The 22,118-nt window shown below is 39.3% G+C and overlaps 1 protein-coding gene across 1 annotated transcript in view; it reads left to right on the top strand.

Annotated features, from left to right (window-relative positions):
- Positions 1–11,072: 11,072 nt before the first annotated feature.
- bbs4 (Bardet-Biedl syndrome 4) overlaps positions 11,073–22,118 on the top strand; it is a 120,592-nt gene continuing 109,546 nt past the window's right edge. Inside the window, exon 1 of the mRNA XM_048257135.1 lies at positions 11,073–11,296. Coding sequence (XP_048113092.1) covers positions 11,073–11,296 — 224 coding nt within the window. The remainder of the gene's footprint in view (positions 11,297–22,118) is intronic.

Below are 22,118 nucleotides of genomic sequence, written 5' to 3'. Positions count from 1 at the left end.
ATTTGATTTAGTCAGTTAGAAAAAAATCCCTAGTAATACTGACTAGTGTAAATTGATGAGAGAAAAAAATTAACTGAATCCATTTTAAGATGAGCCTGAAACATAACAAAATGTGGAAAACTTGAAAGGGTCTGAATACTTTCCGGTTATATGTAGTGTATTAACAGAATTATATAAGAACAAAATTATTCATACCCCTGGCAAATTTTGATGTAATGTTGATTTTCTCTCGACCAATATGTTTGTTCTGACTGAAAATGACACTGCCACATGCCAAAAGGTTGTAAGACAATGTGGTAGAAATGTGGAATCAAAAAAATAATCGTTTTTCTTTTTTAAAATTTTTATGAAAAATTACAATCATGGTGGAGACATGGAGAGACCATTTCAAGAGCTTGCATGGCAAATAAAGATGTTTCCATTGATTATTTAAAAAGGGTATGAATAATTTTGGACATGCCATTTTTCATAAAAATGTTAAGATGAAAACGCTTCTTTTTTTTTAAATTCCATGTTTCTCCCACATTGTCTTACAAACTTTTGGCATGTGACGGTGTCATTTTCAGTCAGAACAAACATATTGATATTGAACGTTCATTGGAAGGTGCAGCAACTTCGGGTGAAATTACAACCAGAGAGTCAACGAGACGAGACCAATGATATGATGACAGGGAAACAGACGCTTGCCAGCATCGTTCAACAAGAACATTGAACAAAGGAAAGTAGGCTACAACTTTATTTATAAGCAAAGCAGACAGTTCAAAATCGAACATACAGTACATGTTAGAAAAGCATTCGTTTAGGCTATGTAGCTTCAATGTTAATGCAGGTTGATGCAGGACTGTCGGAGTTAAAAAGAAATTCTGTCGGTCTGTCCGAGTGACATTTAAGCCTATATTATGTAGCCTAAATATATCCAAAATATAGCCATTGCCATATGGGTAAATTGTGTGTAGGCTAGGCCTACCCTATGGCTGATGACTGGTAATGGTTTACCTCACAAGTGAGGTAAGGGGGAAGAAAAAGAGATACACAGTATATATATTTTAATCAATTCAATGTATTTAGATATTTTTGAAATAGTAATAGTTGATTATAAGGGCAAAGTAAGTTGCATATAATTGTAATTGTCTGTTAATTGAAATGTGGTCTTTACAATGTGTTCTGGTAATGGTCCATTACAAGTGTTTCCTCACATTTTCTAACATTACATCAATAACAAATATAGTGGAGAGTGCATGTTGTTTTGGTAATTTGATCGTCAAATTTATAAGTCAAGTCAAGTCAGTTTTATTTTTAAAGCGCATTTAACATGCACATATGTGCAACCCAAAGCGCTCCAACAAACAAGACACATAACAAGACAAACGATGCCGGATGGAGCGGCGTAGTCGCCAGCGTGCCCATGACATCAAGACATGACAAATACATTTAAAAAATAACAAATACAAAAAATGCTGGACGGAGCGGCGTAGTCGCCAGCGTACCCGTGACACCAAGACATATAAGACAGACAACACAACAAATAAACAAATAAAAAGTGAAAAAACAAAAAGAAAATATATTTAAAAAGGGGAAGGTGATGTTAAAATTAGTCCAATTTCCAAACCAGCTGAAAATGTCCAAGGGCAATGGTGATCCGTGAAAACTGCACAGTGTCTTCACAACCGATATGCCAACAAAGTTCTTTAACGATAGCAAATGATCAACCCAGTGAATTCACTGGCAGTTTGGAGATCACGTTGACGTTAGGCCTTGTAGACTGCAGTCTGGAGATCACTGGAAGCACAGTTTGAAGTAGTGGGCGATCGTGTAGATGCGCAACTCGGTGGACTTCTAACAGCGACCGCCTGTTACTCCGTGAGACTGCAGCTCCTCACCGCTAGGCTAACGTTAGTCTGCAGTTGGCATGGCAGCTCGCAGGTCAGCAACAGCTCGGCGGTCACGGCAGATCTCCCGCAGAGTAGCCCAGGTCCAGCTGACCCGAGAGATCCCCTCGACCAGACAGTGAAGTGCAGCACCGCTCACGGATGGATGGAAGGATGTCCGATGCCCAGCTAGGGCAAAAGCTAGCCATAGCAAGCTCCCAATGGACAAACGTCAACGACGTTTCAGCTGACTTAGAAGCAGTAAAAAGGACTAAGAATAACACGAAAACTATCAAAAACAACGTAAATAAATAGGGAAAACATTTAACTAGACAAACCAATACAAAAAAACAAACATGACATTACATAAAATTACGAACATTACCCTATAACAGACTGTTAAAGTAGGCGTAACTATTTAATCATGTGTGTTTGGATCATAAGCATATGATGACCTGTATAAATCAGATTTATTGGCCAGGTTTGCGTAAACAAACAAGGAATTTGACTCCGGTTAATCTTTGCTCTCAAAGTACAACACTCACTTAACATATAAGAATAAAAATAAAAAGAATAAAAACAGAACAGTAAGAATAGAATGAAGGGCAGTAGATTATGGCTATGTATAAGAATAAATATCTACATTTGCAAATAAATAGACACTATAGCTCCCACATAGCAAGAAGCTGGTCTGAGGGCAGATCTGGCCTTGAAAACAATCAATGTTATTTCGGGAAGTTTAAAATATGATGATGGTTGACAGTGGATCAGAAGTGGCAGTACGATATCTGGAAGCCTGATTTCACTACATGGGTTTTTTCTCACAATTTGGTCCCCCTCACTTTGAAAATATCTCCTTTGCCCCTGTGTTAATGTATTGATGAGCGTACGTAGCAACGGGCCAACAGCAGCAGAATAAATAACAGGCGCACATCTGATATAATTCCAGACTGGAATGCTCAAAAATGTACCTGAAATGGTCAGATGGGTTTGAGGATCATGAAAACATGCCCAAAATTCACATTCCTAACTCTAGAACCTGAGCTACGGCAATGGAACTACCTCTGGACTGCATAAAGGGGGATTTTGACCCTCCCTCGTGCGATCCGGGGTTCCCAGAAGTGGCTCCTGATGAAATATCTTGCTCCGCCATATAGCCTACGATCTTTGCTACAACGATTCCCCAACTGGGCAACTCATGTAGCAAAATCTAGCCCCAGTTTTCCACCTCTTATTCCCACATGAAGTGACGTGAATGATGATGTTTTCACTGGGGAAAATGTTTTTCCCATTAGTCAGGTAGAACCCCAGGATAGGTGTGACACAAGGTACGAATGCAATTTTTTTTGCATAAATTGATAGTATAGGGGGTGTAGACTCAGAATCTGACGGGCACCCTTGAGCATTTTATTAAAGATATAATCAGCCACGTCCCCTTTTTTGACCATCTAGATGCATATTACTGTATAAACCCATAATGTATGATATCAAATGGAAGCTCTTCTCAAACAGAAATCAACAATGTCAATACAAAATGCTAAAAATGATTTCAAGTCCCTCCAGAGAACATAATATCTGTAAAGTCCGGTAAGGTCACACTGCTGAAATAGTAGGCTGAGCAACAAATTGTCTCAACCCTCAACAATTAATCAAATAGACAAAGTTACAAGGAACAAAGTAGTACTTTCTTACAGATTCTGATAGCAACTATCTACAGAACATGTTGTCAGGCTGGCCTTGTACACATCACAAACATCAAATGTCTCCAAAAAACATTCATTCAATCAGACATTTCTCCCTCGCTGTCATCAGTATCCTCCACTGAAAGTGTAGCCATCTTCAAATTTTTATTTGCACACTGTTCACCACCTTTGCAATGGCAGTAGGTGGTGCATGGTAGTCCATCTGACTGACAGGTGCAAGAGACCCTGGAGCATGCTGGTACTGCCTTGCATCCACAAGCAACAAGCTGTAGAACTGTTTTGGGTGCAATGTCGGTGTTGCCATGAAGAGGCACAGCAATTCCATCCTCTATTTTCCAGCCAAACAGGGATACATCATCAGTACACATGGGAAGTGTTTTTTTGTCAGCAGCTCTCCACAGAAGGACTTGCAGCCGTAGCTTGATGTGTTCTGCTGCACATTCTCTTGTTGGAGGAAGACTTTATTTTAGAAGGATCTCTTTTCTTGTTGAATAGCATGTATCTCAAGTTACTGAGGCTTTCAACAGTCTTTCCATAGTAGAAGCAAGAAAGGAAATCCATTTCTGCCTTCATCCACTCATGCTCATCAGCTACTACATCTGTAAAATTCTTCATATCAAGATTCCTCTTGAGCATCAAATTGATTGCTGAGGTTTTTCCTTTGCCATATGGATATGACACACTGTCACAACCAGACAATGCATGAACAGCCAACAAATCACAACATTTGTCTCCTAATTTGGCAGCCGTAGTCAAATTTGTAGTTTCTCATGTCTCATACCATCGAACTACAGATCCGCTATCCGATTCTGCAAACGTACATAGTGCGGTTATAGCCGATAGAGGGCCGCGAAGCGAATGCAGAAAGTACCGTTCACCCTGTTACGAGTTGATGAACCACTGAAACAATTTTGGAAACATTATTTTAAGGTACAAAAAACTCTTTGGTGTTGCTTTAAGGGAAATTATAGCTAACATGCTAACTAACCCGGGAAGTTGATGAACTAGGGTACATCAGACTTGCCATAATAGCCTATTCATATTAAAATGAATTACTATTGAATGATTGTATTCCTGTAGGCTATGTATTAGGCTACATGATAGTTCCATAATTTATTTAATACCAAACATGACATGATTTAGAGGCATTAAGCGGCAAAAAGGAACATAATCTGACTTTAAAGGGCACTTTGCAAAATGTATTTTGTTCTCTGGACAAAATGTTATTTCCCCCCCACCTTTTTTATGGTCAAAGCTGATTTCTGTATGAGAAGAGGTGAAATGCGTTTACACAACGGAAAACGTTACTAGCATGAGTGCTGGTCAATGTGGTAGACTATTTTCTCTATAGATTACAGTTTATAAATTGCAATGACAGAAGGCGATTGAAAAGCGCAGAATAAATTGCACTTAGCCGAGGCGAGGGGCTTGTCTGCGATTTATCGACCAATCACATTGTATTCCACACATACGTAGGCACGTAAAATCCACGTTGCTTCCGTGTTCTTGTGCGGTTATGAGGACTGCACTATACCTCCTCCAATCATCAACATTTGCGGTGCTGGCACTTACTTTCTTCAATAGACAGTAAAAGGTTTCTTCATGCCTCGAGGCAGAAAGGAATAAAGACGAGCCTAATCCGTTGCTAATAAATATGTCTGATAATCTGATACTGGTGAGTCCAAATTCGCATTCTGTTGATGTAGGTTTATCTAACTGTTATTTTGATGTGACGACGAGTTGTAGGCTAGCTTCTAGGTTATCAAGAGAAACCCTGTCGTTACTGAAGTTTAATGATCAGCATGACGTTACTTTATGCGTCCAACATCTAACTTAAATTAGTGTGCAAACGTAATAACATGTAACGTTAACGTGCCGCGCGGTCATTTCAATCGCCGACGTTAAACTTCAAACTGTTCATCTCAGTTAACGTTAATGTCATCACTTATGATAACCTGATGCAACAACGTCGTGAACACGTTAATTTACTAACGGATTTATGATATAGTTTGTCTATGATTTTGTTATTGTGCGCCACTTAAAGCACTATTATTCCGTGTAAAATAACGTTACCAGTGAAAGTTCAGTTATGAGGTCTGTTTAACCTTAACAACAACACATTTCATTTAAATAGCGCTTTTCAAGACACTCAAAGCGCTTCACGGTGAAGCAACCTCACTAGGATGAAGTTTAAGAAATATATTAGGGGAATTTCATGGGCATTTTGGTTAGAAAGTTACTGAACGCTGAACGACAAAGCTAACGTTAGCAAAGTACAGGTTTAACCCCTCACCAATGCTTCCTTTCTGTAATCCTCTTAGTCGCTAAGCAACGACCAAGCTCCCATGGAGTGGCATTTTTAGAGCCCGAGCACCGGAGGTGCAAAGCCCTAATTAAGTGTGCTTGCTTGCAAAGCAGCACACTTATTGTTCTTCTTAAGTTTTATTATTAAGTGTGCTTGCTGCAAAGCAGCACACTTATTGTTCTTCTTAAGTTTTATTATTATTATTATTATTCCCGTCTCCCTAATTTTTTGTCAGCTCTAGCGCCTAGGCCCTTTGAGACAGAGACACCGTTCCAACTTTAAAACGTACGGTCAGTACCGGTGTAAGTTGGTCGCGAAGATGACGTCAGGTGGGCGTGTCGTTCGTCCGCCATATTGGATTGAACAAAAAGCAAAACTAAATTTTCACAGGTCACAAATTTGGTCCGAACGCCACGAAACTTGACGTACTTGACGTACATGGACCAAGCCTCACAAAAGTTACTAGAAGGATTTTTGATTTTCGAAAGCGTTTGCCCGTCACAGCCAAACGAAATCGGCGGCGAAGCTCCGAAACAGGAAGTTGTCCATATCTCAGGAACACTGTCACATATCGATACCAAATTTTGTATTTGAACTCGGGACTCCAATGTGAGGGTGCATAAGCTAAAAAAAAAAAGAAAACATTCCAAAAGTTTCCAGCATTTGGCAAACCACCCACCTATATTTGGTAACTATCACCTTCCACATTTGCAGTACTTGTACATATATCACAATGCCTTCTAAGTATGCACAATGTCTCTGGGCAGCCACAATGTCTCCGGGCAACCTTGCCCAATTATGAAATCCTTGCTCTGCCATGGGATAGTATGGACTTACAAACTGACATGGTAAAGAGAACATTAGCTATTTATTGCTGATGTAGTACAGTTATTTTCACATTGACGGTATTCAAATTAAATTTTTCATTATTGTTAATTATCATGATGGGAGAGTATTATTAAAAATGTTACAAGTATGCAAATGCATATGTTTACGGGCATTTAGGTTTTACTGTGTTGTTTTGTTGTAAAGACATGCAAGGCATTCTGGGCCGTAATGAACAGTGGTCGGCAGCACTCCATAGGCTACGTATTAATATGAATAGGTGTTTCTGTAAACCTAGGGACAATAAACAGCTATCTCTGTTACAAAAAGGAGCTGGTAATCGCTCATTGAAGAGGGAACTATGATAAAAAGATTGTTTTCCTAAAAGCATGGAGTTGACGAAAGAATAAGCAAGCAATGTCACGTTAATGTTAAATAGCCTACATCTGAACGCTAGGTGGCAACGTTGCATTACATTTCACTAGTGTACTTGAAATACGGTGTGAGCTTCACAAGTAAGGAAGGTGCAAATATTATGTAATTTATCATGGGAAATTATTGGAAATGTTATTTCTTGTTTATTCTAATTGCAAACCACACACATCCATTCGTAATCACACATACACTTTTAATACCTTGAAAAGACTCTCATTTCGTTTATTTGATGTTGCCTAGCAACTCAGTGTTCAGAGCAAAGATTCTAGAACAGAGCTTCAGAGAGACACGTTTTGAGTTTGTGGCCAAGTACCTAAAATATCGGTTTCCATGTGTATGTGCTGGATGGTGTGCTTCCTTTATGAGTTTTATAGAGTTACAGACATAATGAGTTATGTTGTAGTGGTCCACATAAATGTGCCCCTTCTGTTATTAGAATGCTAAGCGGAGATTTAACATCAATCATTTCTTGTGGCTAGAAGCTAGCTAGCTATGTCATAGGGAGGAGATGTTGCTGTAACGTTATGGGATTTATGTTGCTTAGCGTAATGCCATGGTCATTTGATATGAGATGCTTGTACTTTCGTAACCGTCGCCTTTCGTAACTTTAGGACTCCTATTTTTTTTTACTAAGAGTAATTCAGGAAGCATTTTAGCCCTAAAAGTAGCGCCTGAGTCTGTGACGGCTTAAGCGAGGACTCCTAATAAGACCGATTCACAAACAATGTTTTGTGGTGGCATTTCACGTCGCAATGTTTTGAACTGCGTCTAACAATCATGAGGGAACAATTTTGCATTGTAGGCATAACTAAGGGATGCAGTAACACCACCAACAACAACCAAAACTAGCCTACTCATTGTTTACATGTACATTAAATGTAACGTTTCATTGTGAATCAAATGAAAAGATTCTCCTCTTTGCAAACGTTGGCATAGGCATATGGTGACAGATTAATTTAATAATGTTGCTGCGTGAATCACGGTAAGCGCGAATGAAGTGGCCACTTCTTAATGGGACTCACTGTATGGAAGTAGGCTAAGTAAAATAGAAATGTTTAAAATAAGATAAAGTTAGGATATGCCCGCTTGACAACGGCAGAGATAACTGGCCTTTGGCCATAGCAACCATCCATTTAGAACGACTGGCCTTCATAGCAACCAAGGATCTTAGCTGTGATTCATGTAGCTACAGTATGCATGCAATGGGATGCAAAGTATAGAAAGGTGATGAAATATACAGAGACAGGTCAAGAAATATAGTGCAATGTAGACAGTAGTATACAGTTGATTTACAGAAGGTGGTTTAGAGTAATATGAATTAAATATAAATATGTGCAGTGTATTAGCAGTTATCTCATACAATAAGTAGAATAATGTATGTAGATGTAGCAGTAACATTATAATAGTAGAAATAATAATATAGATATATGCAGTGTATTAACAGAATATAATAAAACAGAATAAATATGGATATTCAATATGACATATGTAACAGATATGTACATAACATACAGCTATGTGCAGTGTGGAAACAGTGTCATTGTAGTGCAGAAACAACATTATAAGAGTAGTAAGAATAAGTCTATGTGCAGGATGAATAGTATAAAGATCAGTAGAATAACTATGTATAAATGTACAGTAGGCCTATGTACATTTGTAAATAAATAGAAAACTATGGGTGAGAGGGATAAATTATTTTTTATTTAATCGTAAAAGTAAATTGCATTCAATTAAATTGCAATTAAAAAATCTTTCCAGTAGGCTTTAATGTCATGCAAAAAGTACAACCAAAGCTGAGCTTGATCAACTAGAATGTCTAAAGAACCAGAACTTGAGTGTAGTTTTTTGCTGGGTCCCAGGCCATGTTGGTCTGAGGGGAAATGTGAAAGCGGACAGTGCTGCTAAGCAAGCCCTCAATGAAGAAGTCACAGAATGTCAAATCCCTGCCCCAGACCTTAAACATATACTGAACTCTTACATCTCAGATAAGTGGCAATCTGAATGGGATTAATGTACCAACAACAAGCAAGGAATGTGAATTTTGGCACATTTTCATGATCCACTGGGTCGTTATGGGCCACACAAAATACGGTGTTGCTAAAATTACTCCAATTGTGGCTATTAGAGACATGCGTTCATGAGTATCCAGCTACATTCAATGAGTTAAGTAAAATACATTCACACACACAAAAAAACCATCACTAATGTTGTGGACATTCCTTTATTCTAAGATGCATCAATAGGCTCTCAAAACAATCCCAAACAGACATAAGGTCTTTATAGAGCAAATCCATATAGATTATTTGTCAAATAAACCAGTAAAACAGAATTAGGAGATGGAATATATAACATTCACACTCATAGCTCATATTTTTAAAATAAATCAGTGAAAAAGTATCCTGACAAACAAGCAGCATTTTAATGCCTTAATCATATTTCATAATTTCACATTTTTCTCTAGGTTACCTGATAGCCCAGGTTGACAGGTGCAAGACGCGTGACATTATTTATTTTTGCAGCCAATCACTGCTGTTGTTTTATTTTATTGATTTGATTTTAGTCATAGAAGCTAAATTCGAAGGCAGGCCACAGGTAAAATCCAACGAACCGCATTCACCCCGCAAGGCAATAGTTGAATAGAGCTTTTGAGGTATTGCCACTGCTCCAACACTGAAAGGCACTGTTACAATGCCTGGATCAAGCCAGGTTCAGCATAGCGTATGCCACTGTCTGCTCACGTTGTTGACCGGACCAGGGCAAGCACACTTTCGCAGTTCCCGCCGGAAATGCAGTCTAGTTGTTTCTATACACGGGTTTCCCGTTTACCAACAAAACTAGATGCGCGCGCAGCCGTGGGGCAGAAGACGCTTGGTGGCCATCCACAATGTTATAAACTTAACCTAAATAGTCGGCTGCTGTAAGCTATATTTCAAAGTTTGCGATTCATTTGCTTTATTAATATAACATCGTATTTTGTCATTTTTGGCGAAGACATGCATTACGTTAGGGATATTGAACATATTTAACATTCTCTAACCATCGTGATTTCGAATTGGTGCAGTTTTCAGCACAAAAACTCATTTTATTTTTCTGCTCTTTTGCATTGCTCTATGCTGTTCTATGGTGCTTTCTGCCTCTTGGTTGCGCACGCATGTTTTTGTAACGTTGCATAGAAATCCATGTATAAGGATTATCAGTCCCTCCAGGATTTTACAACGATTTTTTGAGATTGTTGCGACCTAAAAAATGCCTTTTCTAAAAAATTGCGATAGAAGTTGCGGTGTTTTTAGCTGTTTGTTGCGAAGAAATTGTGGGAGGAAGTTAAAATGGCAAAAATAGTTGCGATTTTTTTTCTAAACTATTTTTTAATTGAGGGCAATTAAGGTTAGTAAGACCAAAATCTCATTGATCATCTTAAAGCTTATTAAAAAGGATAAGCAAAGGTAAATTGCGGGTTACAGAAAATCAATTTAGGCCTACTTTATTTGTGTAAATACTTTGACTGGGGTAATTCACAAAGCAGTATAACCTTTCATAGAACTGTCCAAAAAGTGACAAGTCAAGTCAGTTTTATTTAGTATAGCGCATTTAACATGTGCAGAGTGCAACCCAAAGCGCTCCACATACAAGACATTGACACAAAACAATAGATAATAAGACAAAAAATGCCAGACGGAGCGGCGTAGTCGCCAGCGTAGCCTACCCTTGACACCATATGACAAAAACATTTAAAAAATAACAAACACAAAAGATGCTGACGGAGCGGCGTAGTCGCCAGCGTTCCCGTGACACTAAGACATACAAGACACACAACACAGCAAATTGAAAATAAATAAATAAATAAAATAATAATAATCATGTTAAAATTAGTCTAATTTCCAACTGGCTGAAAAAGTCCAAGGGCAATGATGACCCGCGTGAAACTGCGCACAGCCAATGCAAGACCAACAAAGTTCTTTTACTGACCAACTCAGAGAATTTACTGGCAGTCTGGAGAGCAGAGCACAGGAAGAACAACAGTCTGAAGTCATGATAGTCTTCCTGCGGATCAGCAGCTCGGTGGCTTTAGCAAGGACCGTTTGTTGCTTCATGGCTCCCGACGTCACCATCAGAGCTCCCCACGTCAGCACTCAATCTATTCCAGACTGCAGGCACCCAGTGTCAGAGGCTATACGTTAACGTTATGGCAGCTCGCAGGTCAGCTGCAGCTCGGTGGTCGTGGCAGCTGCAGATCTCTCGCAGAGTAGGCCCATTGCCCTGAGCAATCTTTCCATCCAGACAGAGGATGTGCAGCGTCAGATGGAAGAGGGACGGCTAGTCAAGGCAAGCTCATCAGCCCAGTCGAATAGAAACTAACATTACCGTTAGTTATCAGCCAGAAAAAAGGACCACGAATAACACAAAACTATCGATAATAACGTAAATAAAGGGTGAAAACTTGACAAATAAATAGACAGCCCCCTAAAGAGATGGCATAATGTCATATGTTTCAATACATTCATATATTTTGCAATTTATATTAAGTTCATATCTTTTTAATAATTCATATTCTGTGACCTGCATAATTAGCTTACTAATAGCCAACCAAGTATCTAGTAATTTCATATTGATTTAAACTATTCGACTACACTTTTCTTTAATGTCATTACATTGGTGGTGTGTAAATCTAATTGACTGCCTGCCACTTTAAGGACGTGAGAGTAGCCTAATTACAATTCTGAGTGGATTAGAAGGCTTGCATCTCAATGTGTTCGGCTACGAGTGGAAATAACTTTTTGCATAGTGCATTACCATATGTGGATGCAATTCGGGATGTTTTCTATGTCATTAGTTAAAATAAATGTTAAAAAATAACTCGAATGAAATCATTCTTGGATCATAAAAGAGGTAAATGTCTTGCGATGTTATGCATTTCTATGAATTTAGTAGCACTACACAAACTGAGCTTACAAGCTAGCAAACATGACACGAGCTAAAAGGACATCTCCAGGTTTGCCAATGTGTTGCATAGCCTATTCAAATGTCAGTAAACCAAGTAGGCCTTAATTACTTTCATAGGTAGGTTAGCAACACCAGGTTGAGAGATGCAAGTAAGGCGCAGATCATTAACGTTAGCCTTCTATTTATTGTCATCAAAACTGCACAAAATAGGGCAGTCTCTGGTGTTTGCAGAAGTGAGTGTGGCATCTGACTCAATATTCTGCGCGAGGGACTGTTGTGGTAGGTGAAATTTCACGGGGAAACCATGATGATTGGTCAAATTTGCAAGGTCGCCCAGAATTCACGAGGATTTGCTGAATTTGCGTTAATTGTTGCGATCGCAACATCGCCAGTTCCTGAAGGGACTGGATTATAGAGCTCAACAATCCAGCCCCTCCTCCGAGAGCACTTAGTTTCCGGAAGTAAGTTTCCCATTCATTTCTTCCATCAACGTCTGGAAATATCCATAATATAAGGAGTTTTAGACCATGCCTTAGGCTAACCAGCTACAATATGACTCATAATCATGCAACATATAATTTCGAGCAAAAAACAAACAGCCTTTTCAAACTTACACATTTCAAACATTTGCAGCCTAATGATAGTTTACCATGCTTCTATTTTTAATTCCGCACAAGAAGATTACTACTGTAACTTCCTACCGTTTACATTGAGTAAATTTAACTTTCAAGATGAGAAAAACAGTTTTTATTGGACAGCCACACATCGGTTCTGACAGCCTCGGTATCCATCTTGATTCCAGAAAGTAGTTGAGTTTCAAAGGCGCGGAAACAGTGGCATAAACATTTCCATGGCAACGGCGATCTCTAGCAATCAATGGCTCTGCTTTTACCGGCTTTTACACGTTAGGATTATGGCTAGTGTAGTACTTTTCCGCTAAATCGCAAATAATTAACTATTAACTTTTGGCGTCTATATGAGCGCGTACAATCGCTTAGTCATGTCATAGCTGGTTTTAAGTCTACCATGGACGGTTACGATTTTATTCCAATTATATTCCAATTGTCGATGGAGAAATTGTATTGTACTGTATTCTTACTTCCGTAATCGGTTGTTGGCGGGACTGTTGCGGTCTATTATAGTTGGTGGTTTCCTGCCGCACTCCTTTTTTTAGGTGGCTCCCATGTGCAAATGATATTTGGCACATCCGGTGTCAGTCATTACTCAGGGAGAAAGGTTTGACCCTGGGTGTGACCAAGGGACTGTCTAACGCCCCCTTATGTGAGTGATCCCCTGGTTGGCATACAGTTTGAGCTACACCAGACTTGGTAGGTGTGTGTATTTCCCCAAGATTAATAACTTTCGTATGTACAATGCATTAGCCATGCCCAACAGGAAGTGAGGTATGAGTATCTCGCCACATAATCAGGAAATGTATAAAAAAAAATCACCAAGCATTGTTTGACATGGCTCAAACTGGTTACGTTATTGATTATTGCGGTAATGATCATATCTGCATGCCCACAATATGTGGCATAGCGCCACCATCTGGCAACATAAAAAGTTGGCTATACCACTCCTAGACAGTTCATCAGATACGTTTCATTTTTTGGTGTGCATTAAGTGATGGGTGTCCTGATTTTATATTGTGAAGGGGGCTTTGTTATGTTGAACAATGCAGCCATGGGGAGAAGATGAACGTGGCTACCTTTGCTGTCATCCATAGAGACAGTATTCTTTTGGCCACGCCCACACCAGATGAGAAAGAAAAGTTAGTCTGTAGCCATTGATTTTGGACTGCAAGAGATGCCTGCCTCCACAATTTGTTACCTGCTAAAGAATGAAAAATGCCTGTCTTGCAAGGCTTTGAACCGGTTCACGGAACGAAAATGAAAACCAGTAACTTTTGATGTTTTGCTAGGAACAGAAACAAAACAAAACTTTACATTTTTTTATGTTCCGGAACAGAATCGTTTATCTAAAATAATGGTAACCGGTTAATACCGTTACTTTTTTCGTTCTTTGACTACATTTCTGTTCAATATGACTTTGTGAGGTTGACTTCCGGTCATTCACTCATCGGGAGAAATGTAATAGAGAAGCTTGCCGCCAGCTGTACAGGCAGAATCTTTTTTCATTTCCCTCTGGGCCCTGACAAGGTTTTGGGCATTTGTTTATAAGTTTAATATTCACAATGGAAGCTATGCACGCCCCATTGTGGTTTTGTATTGTCTGATGACATAAGAGAAGCAAGTGCACTGATTGGGCCCTGACCAGGTTTGATCAATTGAAGTTCTCTATGACACCTATATAGCCTGCCCTATTTGTCATTTGCACCAATTTAGCTATGTAAGAAGTATAATGGATGTGTTCAGTTGTTTGCCAATAAACAACATGGCAGACATTTTACTTAATTCATGTAATACTGAAAAAAGGCATGTCAGAATTACAGCTATGCCCCTTACATAATGTAGCCTAGTGATTTTTATTGATGACAGGACAGAGACATATACTAACAATATAATTTTAAAATCCTAATGATCAGCCTACATATTGTATGTCCCGCAGCTGACATGGAACATTATTAACCGGTTCGGGAACTTTATTTTATTGTTCTAACCGGTTCAGGAACGTCAATTTTAGGGTTGAACCGGAAATGGTAAAATACTGGGTAACACTTTATTTGAAGGGGTCTACATAAGGGTGACATGTAACCATCATATGACATGACACATGTCATGTACATTAATGACACATTATTGATGTTTATGACTGTTGTCATAATGTGTCATTCGGTTTTTGGAATGTCAAGTTGACATTGTTTGGGTGTCATCATTATGACAACTTGACATTAGCCAAGAAAATGTAACCCATTTATAATATTGTCATGACGATTTGACATAGCCAAGAAAGAAATGCAAGGCGTTTGGCATGATATTGCCATGACAACTTGACATATAACTGTGTTTGGCCTGACTCATCTTCTAAGTTTGTAAAGTGAAGGGCCTGAACAATTGACTGTCATGACACCATTATAATTGTGTCATGAATACTTTCCTTGACCTCAACTACAGTGGTACAGTTTTGACTTGTCATTAAGCTGTCACAAAGAACTATTACACACCAAAATAGTTTCCTGACAGTGTCATGACAACTTGACATAATTGTTTAATTATTACATGAACAAGTTTATATAACTGTGTTTGGCCTGACTTATCTTCTAGGTTTGTGAAGTGATGGGCCTGAACAATTGGCTGTCATGACGCCATTATAAATTGGTCATGAATACTTTTCTTGACCTCAACTACAGTGGTACAGTTTTGACTTGTCATTAGGCTGTCACAAATAACTATTACACACCAAAATAGTTTCCTGACTGTCATGAATACTTACCTTTGACCTAAAGTACAGTGAACCATCTGAGATGTTTCCTGAACATGTCATTAAGTGTCATTACACTATCATGTAGGTCCTATTTCTGTACATTTTACATTTCTGGAACATTGAGTCTAATTTCAACTATAATGACAACAAATACCATTCTCAGTCATGACTTAAGAGTTTATTTCAGCAATGCATTTTGCAAAACCATAATACATGGACATGTTACCATGCCAGCTAACCTAACTGTGCATGTGGAACATGCATTCAACTATTCACATACTAGTCTTTAAGCACCATTTCATTGCCATCATTTCTGCAGCTTTTTCAAATCATGCACGAGTCTACCCAACACACCATTACGATGACTGATTCCTAACCAGTAGTACCATTCAATCATTTTAAGGTGTGTTTTGAGGGACTGAGGGGTTCGATTCCCCCTGAGACGCCATATTTGTCTGTGTAAGGGGCACTTATTTTAATGTAGAGTGAAGTGCTGCCTTTCTAAGGAACTTTTCACAAGAGGAGTAGACAAATGAAAGTACCAAAATAGTTTACCCAGAACATATAGCCGGCATTTATTAAACATCAAATATCAAACAGTATGACCTTGTTTCTCTTTTCTGTCCGTTTAGTTGTGAAAATCAGTATTTCTTTTAGTTTTCAACCTTTTAAACACATGTTGAGAAAAATATAAAGTAAAATGACCTCAGAGCTCTGATAAAACAACCCCAAAATAATAATAAGTCCATCTACCTGGGTAGTATGTTTTTTTTTTTAAGTGGTAAGATCTCACGCTTATCTGTAGGCTACGATGAAATGAAGAAATATTGAGTAGAAGCAGTTCATGTCGCAGGCAAGATTATCATTCGCGCCCTCTGCTCTTCTGCCTCCCGTGTCCAATGGCACACTCTCAAATCATGCATCCAAACAAAAAAACAACCTGCATAGCAGGGCAACAATTCAATTCAATTACTCTCTCGATACATTTTAGCAGATCTGGAAATATAACTCATATTCATGAACTGTAGTAGCTTATTCTTATTTTTAATCTATACATTCACTACATAGCCTACATGAAACTTCAGCACTAGCATATCACGTTGTTAACATGGCTTCAACATAGCATGGAATAGCACTTCAAATCATTAAACTCATGTTCAACTCCGATTGGTTTTTAGCTTATGCAGTACCATCAATACATTTCCACACAATGCATTAAACAACTGAGTTACAGCAAAATAAAACTTTTACGTGCTTAACTCATTAAACACATCTATCACGCCATGTCTGCTACTAACATAAATGACGAACACCTGTAAAACACTCACCGGAGAAAACTCATACAAGTAAGTAAATGCCTTGACGTAATTTCGACCCTTTGCTGTTATTACTTCCTTAGAAGTAGGTTTGGTGGGAAAACCCCTTTTAACTAGCTCTTCAATGTTATTTTTAACTTTTCTTCTCAGTGTGGAAAATCTAAATATGGCTTCAGCTCACTATCGTTCTGCTGCTTTCCTTCTGCTGTTTGCGATTTCTGTCTTCTGACACTGACACTGACAGTGTAGCAGTTTCCCCTCTATGCAGCGCCACCACTGCCACCTACTGGACAAATACGGTGTGCAGGGAAAACATAACTAAAAGTAATCAAGAAATTAGATATTAAACTAGAATAATGTAATCCTATTAGTAGGATATTTTTGAGTGGGTTACTACATCTGCAATGCACCTTCAATATGTTGATTATATCTAATTTATAATGGTGTCATGACAGCCAATTGTTCAGGCTTATCATTTCATAAACCTAGAAGATAAGTCAGGCCAAACACAGTTATATGTCAAGTTGTCATGACAATATCATGCCAAGGAAAGTATTCATGACACAATTATAATGGTGTCATGTCAATCAATTATTCCGGCCCACCACTTCACGAACCTAGAAGATGAGTCAGGCCAAACACAGTTATATGTCAATTTTGCATTTCTTTCTTGGCTAATGTCAAGTTGTCATGACAGAGACACCCTCAAATAATGTCATCTTGCCTAATGTCAAGTTGTTATAATGATGACACCCAAACAATGTCAACTTGACATTCCAAAAACCAAATGACACTTAATGACAACAGTCATAAACATCAATACTATGTCATTAGTGTGCGTGTAATGACATTCTTATGACGGTTACATGTCACCCTTGTATAGACCCCTTCAAATAAAGTGTTACCAAATACTGTTTCTGTTCTGAATGAACCAATTGGGAAAAAATTCTGGTTCAAAGCCCTGCTCTCTTGTGAGACTTTGTGTTAGTAACAGGTGATTGAAGACAGGTGAGGCATAGCCTAAATCAAGACTAGGTAAACAGTGGATCCATAACATTAGGGCTGGGCGATAAAACGATAGCGATATATATACAACCCCAAAACAGAAAAAGTTAGGGTCAGGATGTTGTGTAAAATGCAAATAAATGCAAATAAAAACAGAATGTCATAGTATACAAGTCTCGTAAACCCATATTTAGCAGCCAAAAAGACATAGACAACATATCAAATGTTGAAAATGAAAATGTGGACTATTTCATAGAAAGTATATGTTAATTTTGAATTTGATGCCAGCAACATGTTTCAAAAAAAGTTGGGACGGGAGCATGTTTACCACTGTGCTGCTTCATCTCTTCATTTAACACAATTCTGTAAATGTTTAAGAACTGAGGAGACCATTTGCTACAGTTTTGACAATGAAATGTTGTCCCATTAATCCCTGATATAGGATTTCAGTTGCTCAACAGTATGGGGTTTTCTTAGTCATACTTTTTATTTCTATTATGCACCTGATTTGACTGCAGACAGGCCATCTTAGCACCTGGACTCTTCCTCTATGGAGAAATACTATTTAAATATGTGCAGAATTCATTTTGGCATTGTTTTCCTGAAATATTCAAGGTCGTCCCTGGAAAAGACATTGCCTGGATGGCAGTATATGTTGCTCAAAACCTGCATACGTCATTCAGAATTGATTGTGCTTTGCCAAATGTGCAAGATGCCCATGCTGTAGACACTAATGCTCCTCCACACCGTCATACAGTAGGTGGGAGGAGGAACAGTCACTGCATGGGGATGTTCAACCAGGCCAGACCACTGAGCACACTCCTCAAATGGTCAGAGAAAGGCACAGTTTACACTATGGATTGAAAGTTTGATAAATACGATGGAAACTTGGGTCTGACAGCGTTCGCAATCTGTGGTTTGTCCATGGCGCTGATAACGCTACGTTCGTAAATGTACATCTGGCCCTGACTCACTGGCCCACCAGAATAGACAATCCCACCTGCTGCACACAGAGGTTATGGGAGATAATATTAGAGTATGTTAATGTTAGAGTATTAGGTCTAACAAAAAAATATTGTAAACTTAATCCCACATGGATTACATCTAGGGCTGCAGCTATCGATTCTTTTTGTAATCGATTAATCACTATATCGATCGATTAATTGGATAATTTTTTTTTGCATTTTTAAACAACCAAAACACATAATGCATAACGAAAATGACATGGCTGTAAAATGATCAAGCAATTGGCACAGAGGTATTTATTCTAACTCCAACATTAGGCTACAAAACTAAGCCCGTTTATTGCAATTTACCCATTTAGTGTTTTTAAGTGCCAGTGCCATCAATTAAATAATGTTCAAAATGCTCTCTGTAAAATTGCAGCCTCTTGTGCATGACTTAGCTGGGCGAACAAAGCTGTCCATATATATTAATATGTAGCCTACAACAAGTTTCATGCTGTAATCTAGACCTGACATCAACATAAATATCTGTTTTATGTAGATTTCTACACCTGCAGCATTTACCATTAGGCTACTAACAAATCATTTCTGGGGTGAGCCTATTTGCTATGGTAACCTAGCAACCTGTGTGTGTGTGTGTGTGCACACGTGCGGTGCGTGAGGAAAGATGAGGGTGCATGCATGTGTGTGAGGGGTTCTTTTTTAGGCATACTGTCTTGCAATTGAACGTGATTAAGTTTACTTACTTAAAAACATCAAAGTTAAACAAGCTATCACGACATCGCTACAAATACAGTATGTGATTTAAAATCAGCCAACATCAATGTAGGCTATAGGCTACGTAGATAGATGATAGATGGGCTAGATAGATTGATAAATAGCCTAGCCTACTTTATTGACGCTTGGTGAAACAGCATGGAGTGGATATTTAGGTTCAGATGCTTGTTCTTTTCCTTTTTGAGTATGTAATGATCCCAAAACTTCATTTACTTCATTTAACGAGGCTTCGAGGCAGGGTTTTTGCCTCGAGTAATTTTTGTAATCGAGTTATTCGAGTAACTCGATGAATCGTTTCAGCCCTAATTACATCCAAGCAGCCATATGTCATCGTGTGACTTCTTTCCAGCGGTGATGTGACTTTGTCATTGTGTGATTTATGTCAAGCAGTCATGCGACTTTGTGTCATCATGAGACAACACATCTCGTGTGTTTAAATGAGTTATTTCCTGTTGCATTGATTACAGCTAACAATGGCATTTGGATGACACCAGAATGTCTTGCACCTCGTCATCCCGGCTAATCCCATGTTAAAATTAACCATTTTAAAAGATTGTAAACTCAAAGTTACATAAACTCACCACTCATGTATGTGTACATACATGGGAGAGATACAACATACACTCCTACACGCGAACGTATGAGAGGAACATAGCAACCAATTGAACAGCTGCACACAGTGTAAATGAGGGGTATAGACCCTACGGAAAAATATGAACAGTCAATTACATTACGCACACCTCCGCTCTTGTATGTGAACATACAAAGGGGCAATAAACATCCACTCCTGCACATGGATGTGCGAGGGGAATATAGAATCTCACCAGTTGCGCACAGCAGTTAAGGGAGATAGTAATTTAACCGAAACAAAAGGGCTTTGCCTCTCCAGTGCTTGGGCCCTAACTCTGGAAAACGAAGTAAAGCGAATCTTCTCCCACCACATGTGAACACGCCGTTTAGGCCGGCAGAGCGAAAAAGACTCACTGTGCACGACACACTGAATTGGAGAACAAACTTCTACTGCATTTGAACACGCCATTTAGGCTGGGAGAACAGAAAGACTCACTGTACGCGGATGTACTGCTAGACAGGAGAAAAAAACTTCCCACTACATGTGAACACGTTTAGGCCAACACGCCATTTAGGCTGAGAAAACAGAAAGACTCTGCGTGAATGCTCTGCCCAGCCAGACAAACATGCTTTATCCCCACTGCGCGTGAACGCGCTGTTTAGGCTAGTAAACAGAGACACCTACTATGCACGAACACACTGTTTTCTCTACTCCTGCTGCATTTGAAAAGGCTGTTTAGGCCGCAGGACCAAAAGGCTTACCGTGCGCAAAACGGAAATGTTAAGGTTAGCAGACTAGAAACGAAAGACAAGCTGCAACCCACCGCGCGTGAGCATGTCGATTAGGCCAGCAAACTGAGAGACTTAAGTGCGCAAACACACTGCTTGGACAGCGACACCCTTTATACCTACTGCCCAGTAAACAGAAAAGACTTACTGTGCGTGAACACACTGCTTTTTTTTTTTTTTTAAATTCCTGCTGCTATCTAGCAAACAAATGACTCACACTGCGAACACACTGCATAAACAGGAATGTTAGGGCTCGTAGACTTGAAACACAACAAGCTGCAACCCACCGCGTGTGAACACGCTGTGTAGGCCAGCAAACTGAGAGGCTTACTGTGCGCAAACACCGCTCGGACAGTGACAAACTTTACTTACTGAGCAACAAACAGAAAAGACTTACTGTGCACAAACACACTGCTTTCTTTATTCCTGCTGTATGTCGTGTATCCTGAGTTCTTTTAGGCTGCAGGACCAAAAAGGCTTACCGTGCGCGGATGCACTGATTATTACCCCAACTTTCTGCGTAGGCCTACTGCCTAATAACAGAAAGAAAGACTCACTGTGCGCGAACACACTTCTTAGGCAGGGGGACAGCTTTCCTCCTACTGCCTGTGAACACGCCATTTAGGCTGGATGAGCAGAAAGACTCACTGTGCACAATGTTCTCAACGGGCCTGAAAATTACAACCTGACCCAACCCCGCCCGTGGCTTTTAAAGCCGGACTCGATGTAACCCGACACATCAACATGAATCATCTCCCCGAACCCGGCCCGCGGCCCGACGTAGCCTAAAACATACGTTTTGACTGTTAAACTCTGACGTTATTTAGGTGAAGATTCAACACATCAGCGTGACAATTTACCTAAAATAGTGATTTTCTCCTCTTCTGCGTATCGTGACGGAAGAACCATGTCAACTTTGGATGCGGTTATCTTAGTGATAATTTTTGCAATACCCCCGATATAGCCTACATATCGTTGGAAAGCTTAGTTTATGGCCGTTCATGTGAGCACAATAACTTAATTTTGTACATTTTACCAAAGTGACTGGTTTCGCCTTGCAGGGTCACATATTTCATCAGCACCTTGCATTTTGAGCATTGCACATAACCTGTAGAATGTCCATCAGAATCCAGCACCACTCCAAACACTTTCCAGACCTCTGATTTCCCCACTCCTGTAGTGGCGACGGTGAATTCACCTGCGGCAAGTTTAGCCTACTTTTCACCAACTCCATC

The sequence above is a fragment of the Alosa alosa genome, chromosome 11, assembly GCF_017589495.1.
Source record: "Alosa alosa isolate M-15738 ecotype Scorff River chromosome 11, AALO_Geno_1.1, whole genome shotgun sequence".
Lineage (NCBI taxonomy): Eukaryota > Metazoa > Chordata > Actinopteri > Clupeiformes > Clupeidae > Alosa > Alosa alosa.
This window is presented reverse-complemented; position numbering and strand designations above follow the sequence as displayed.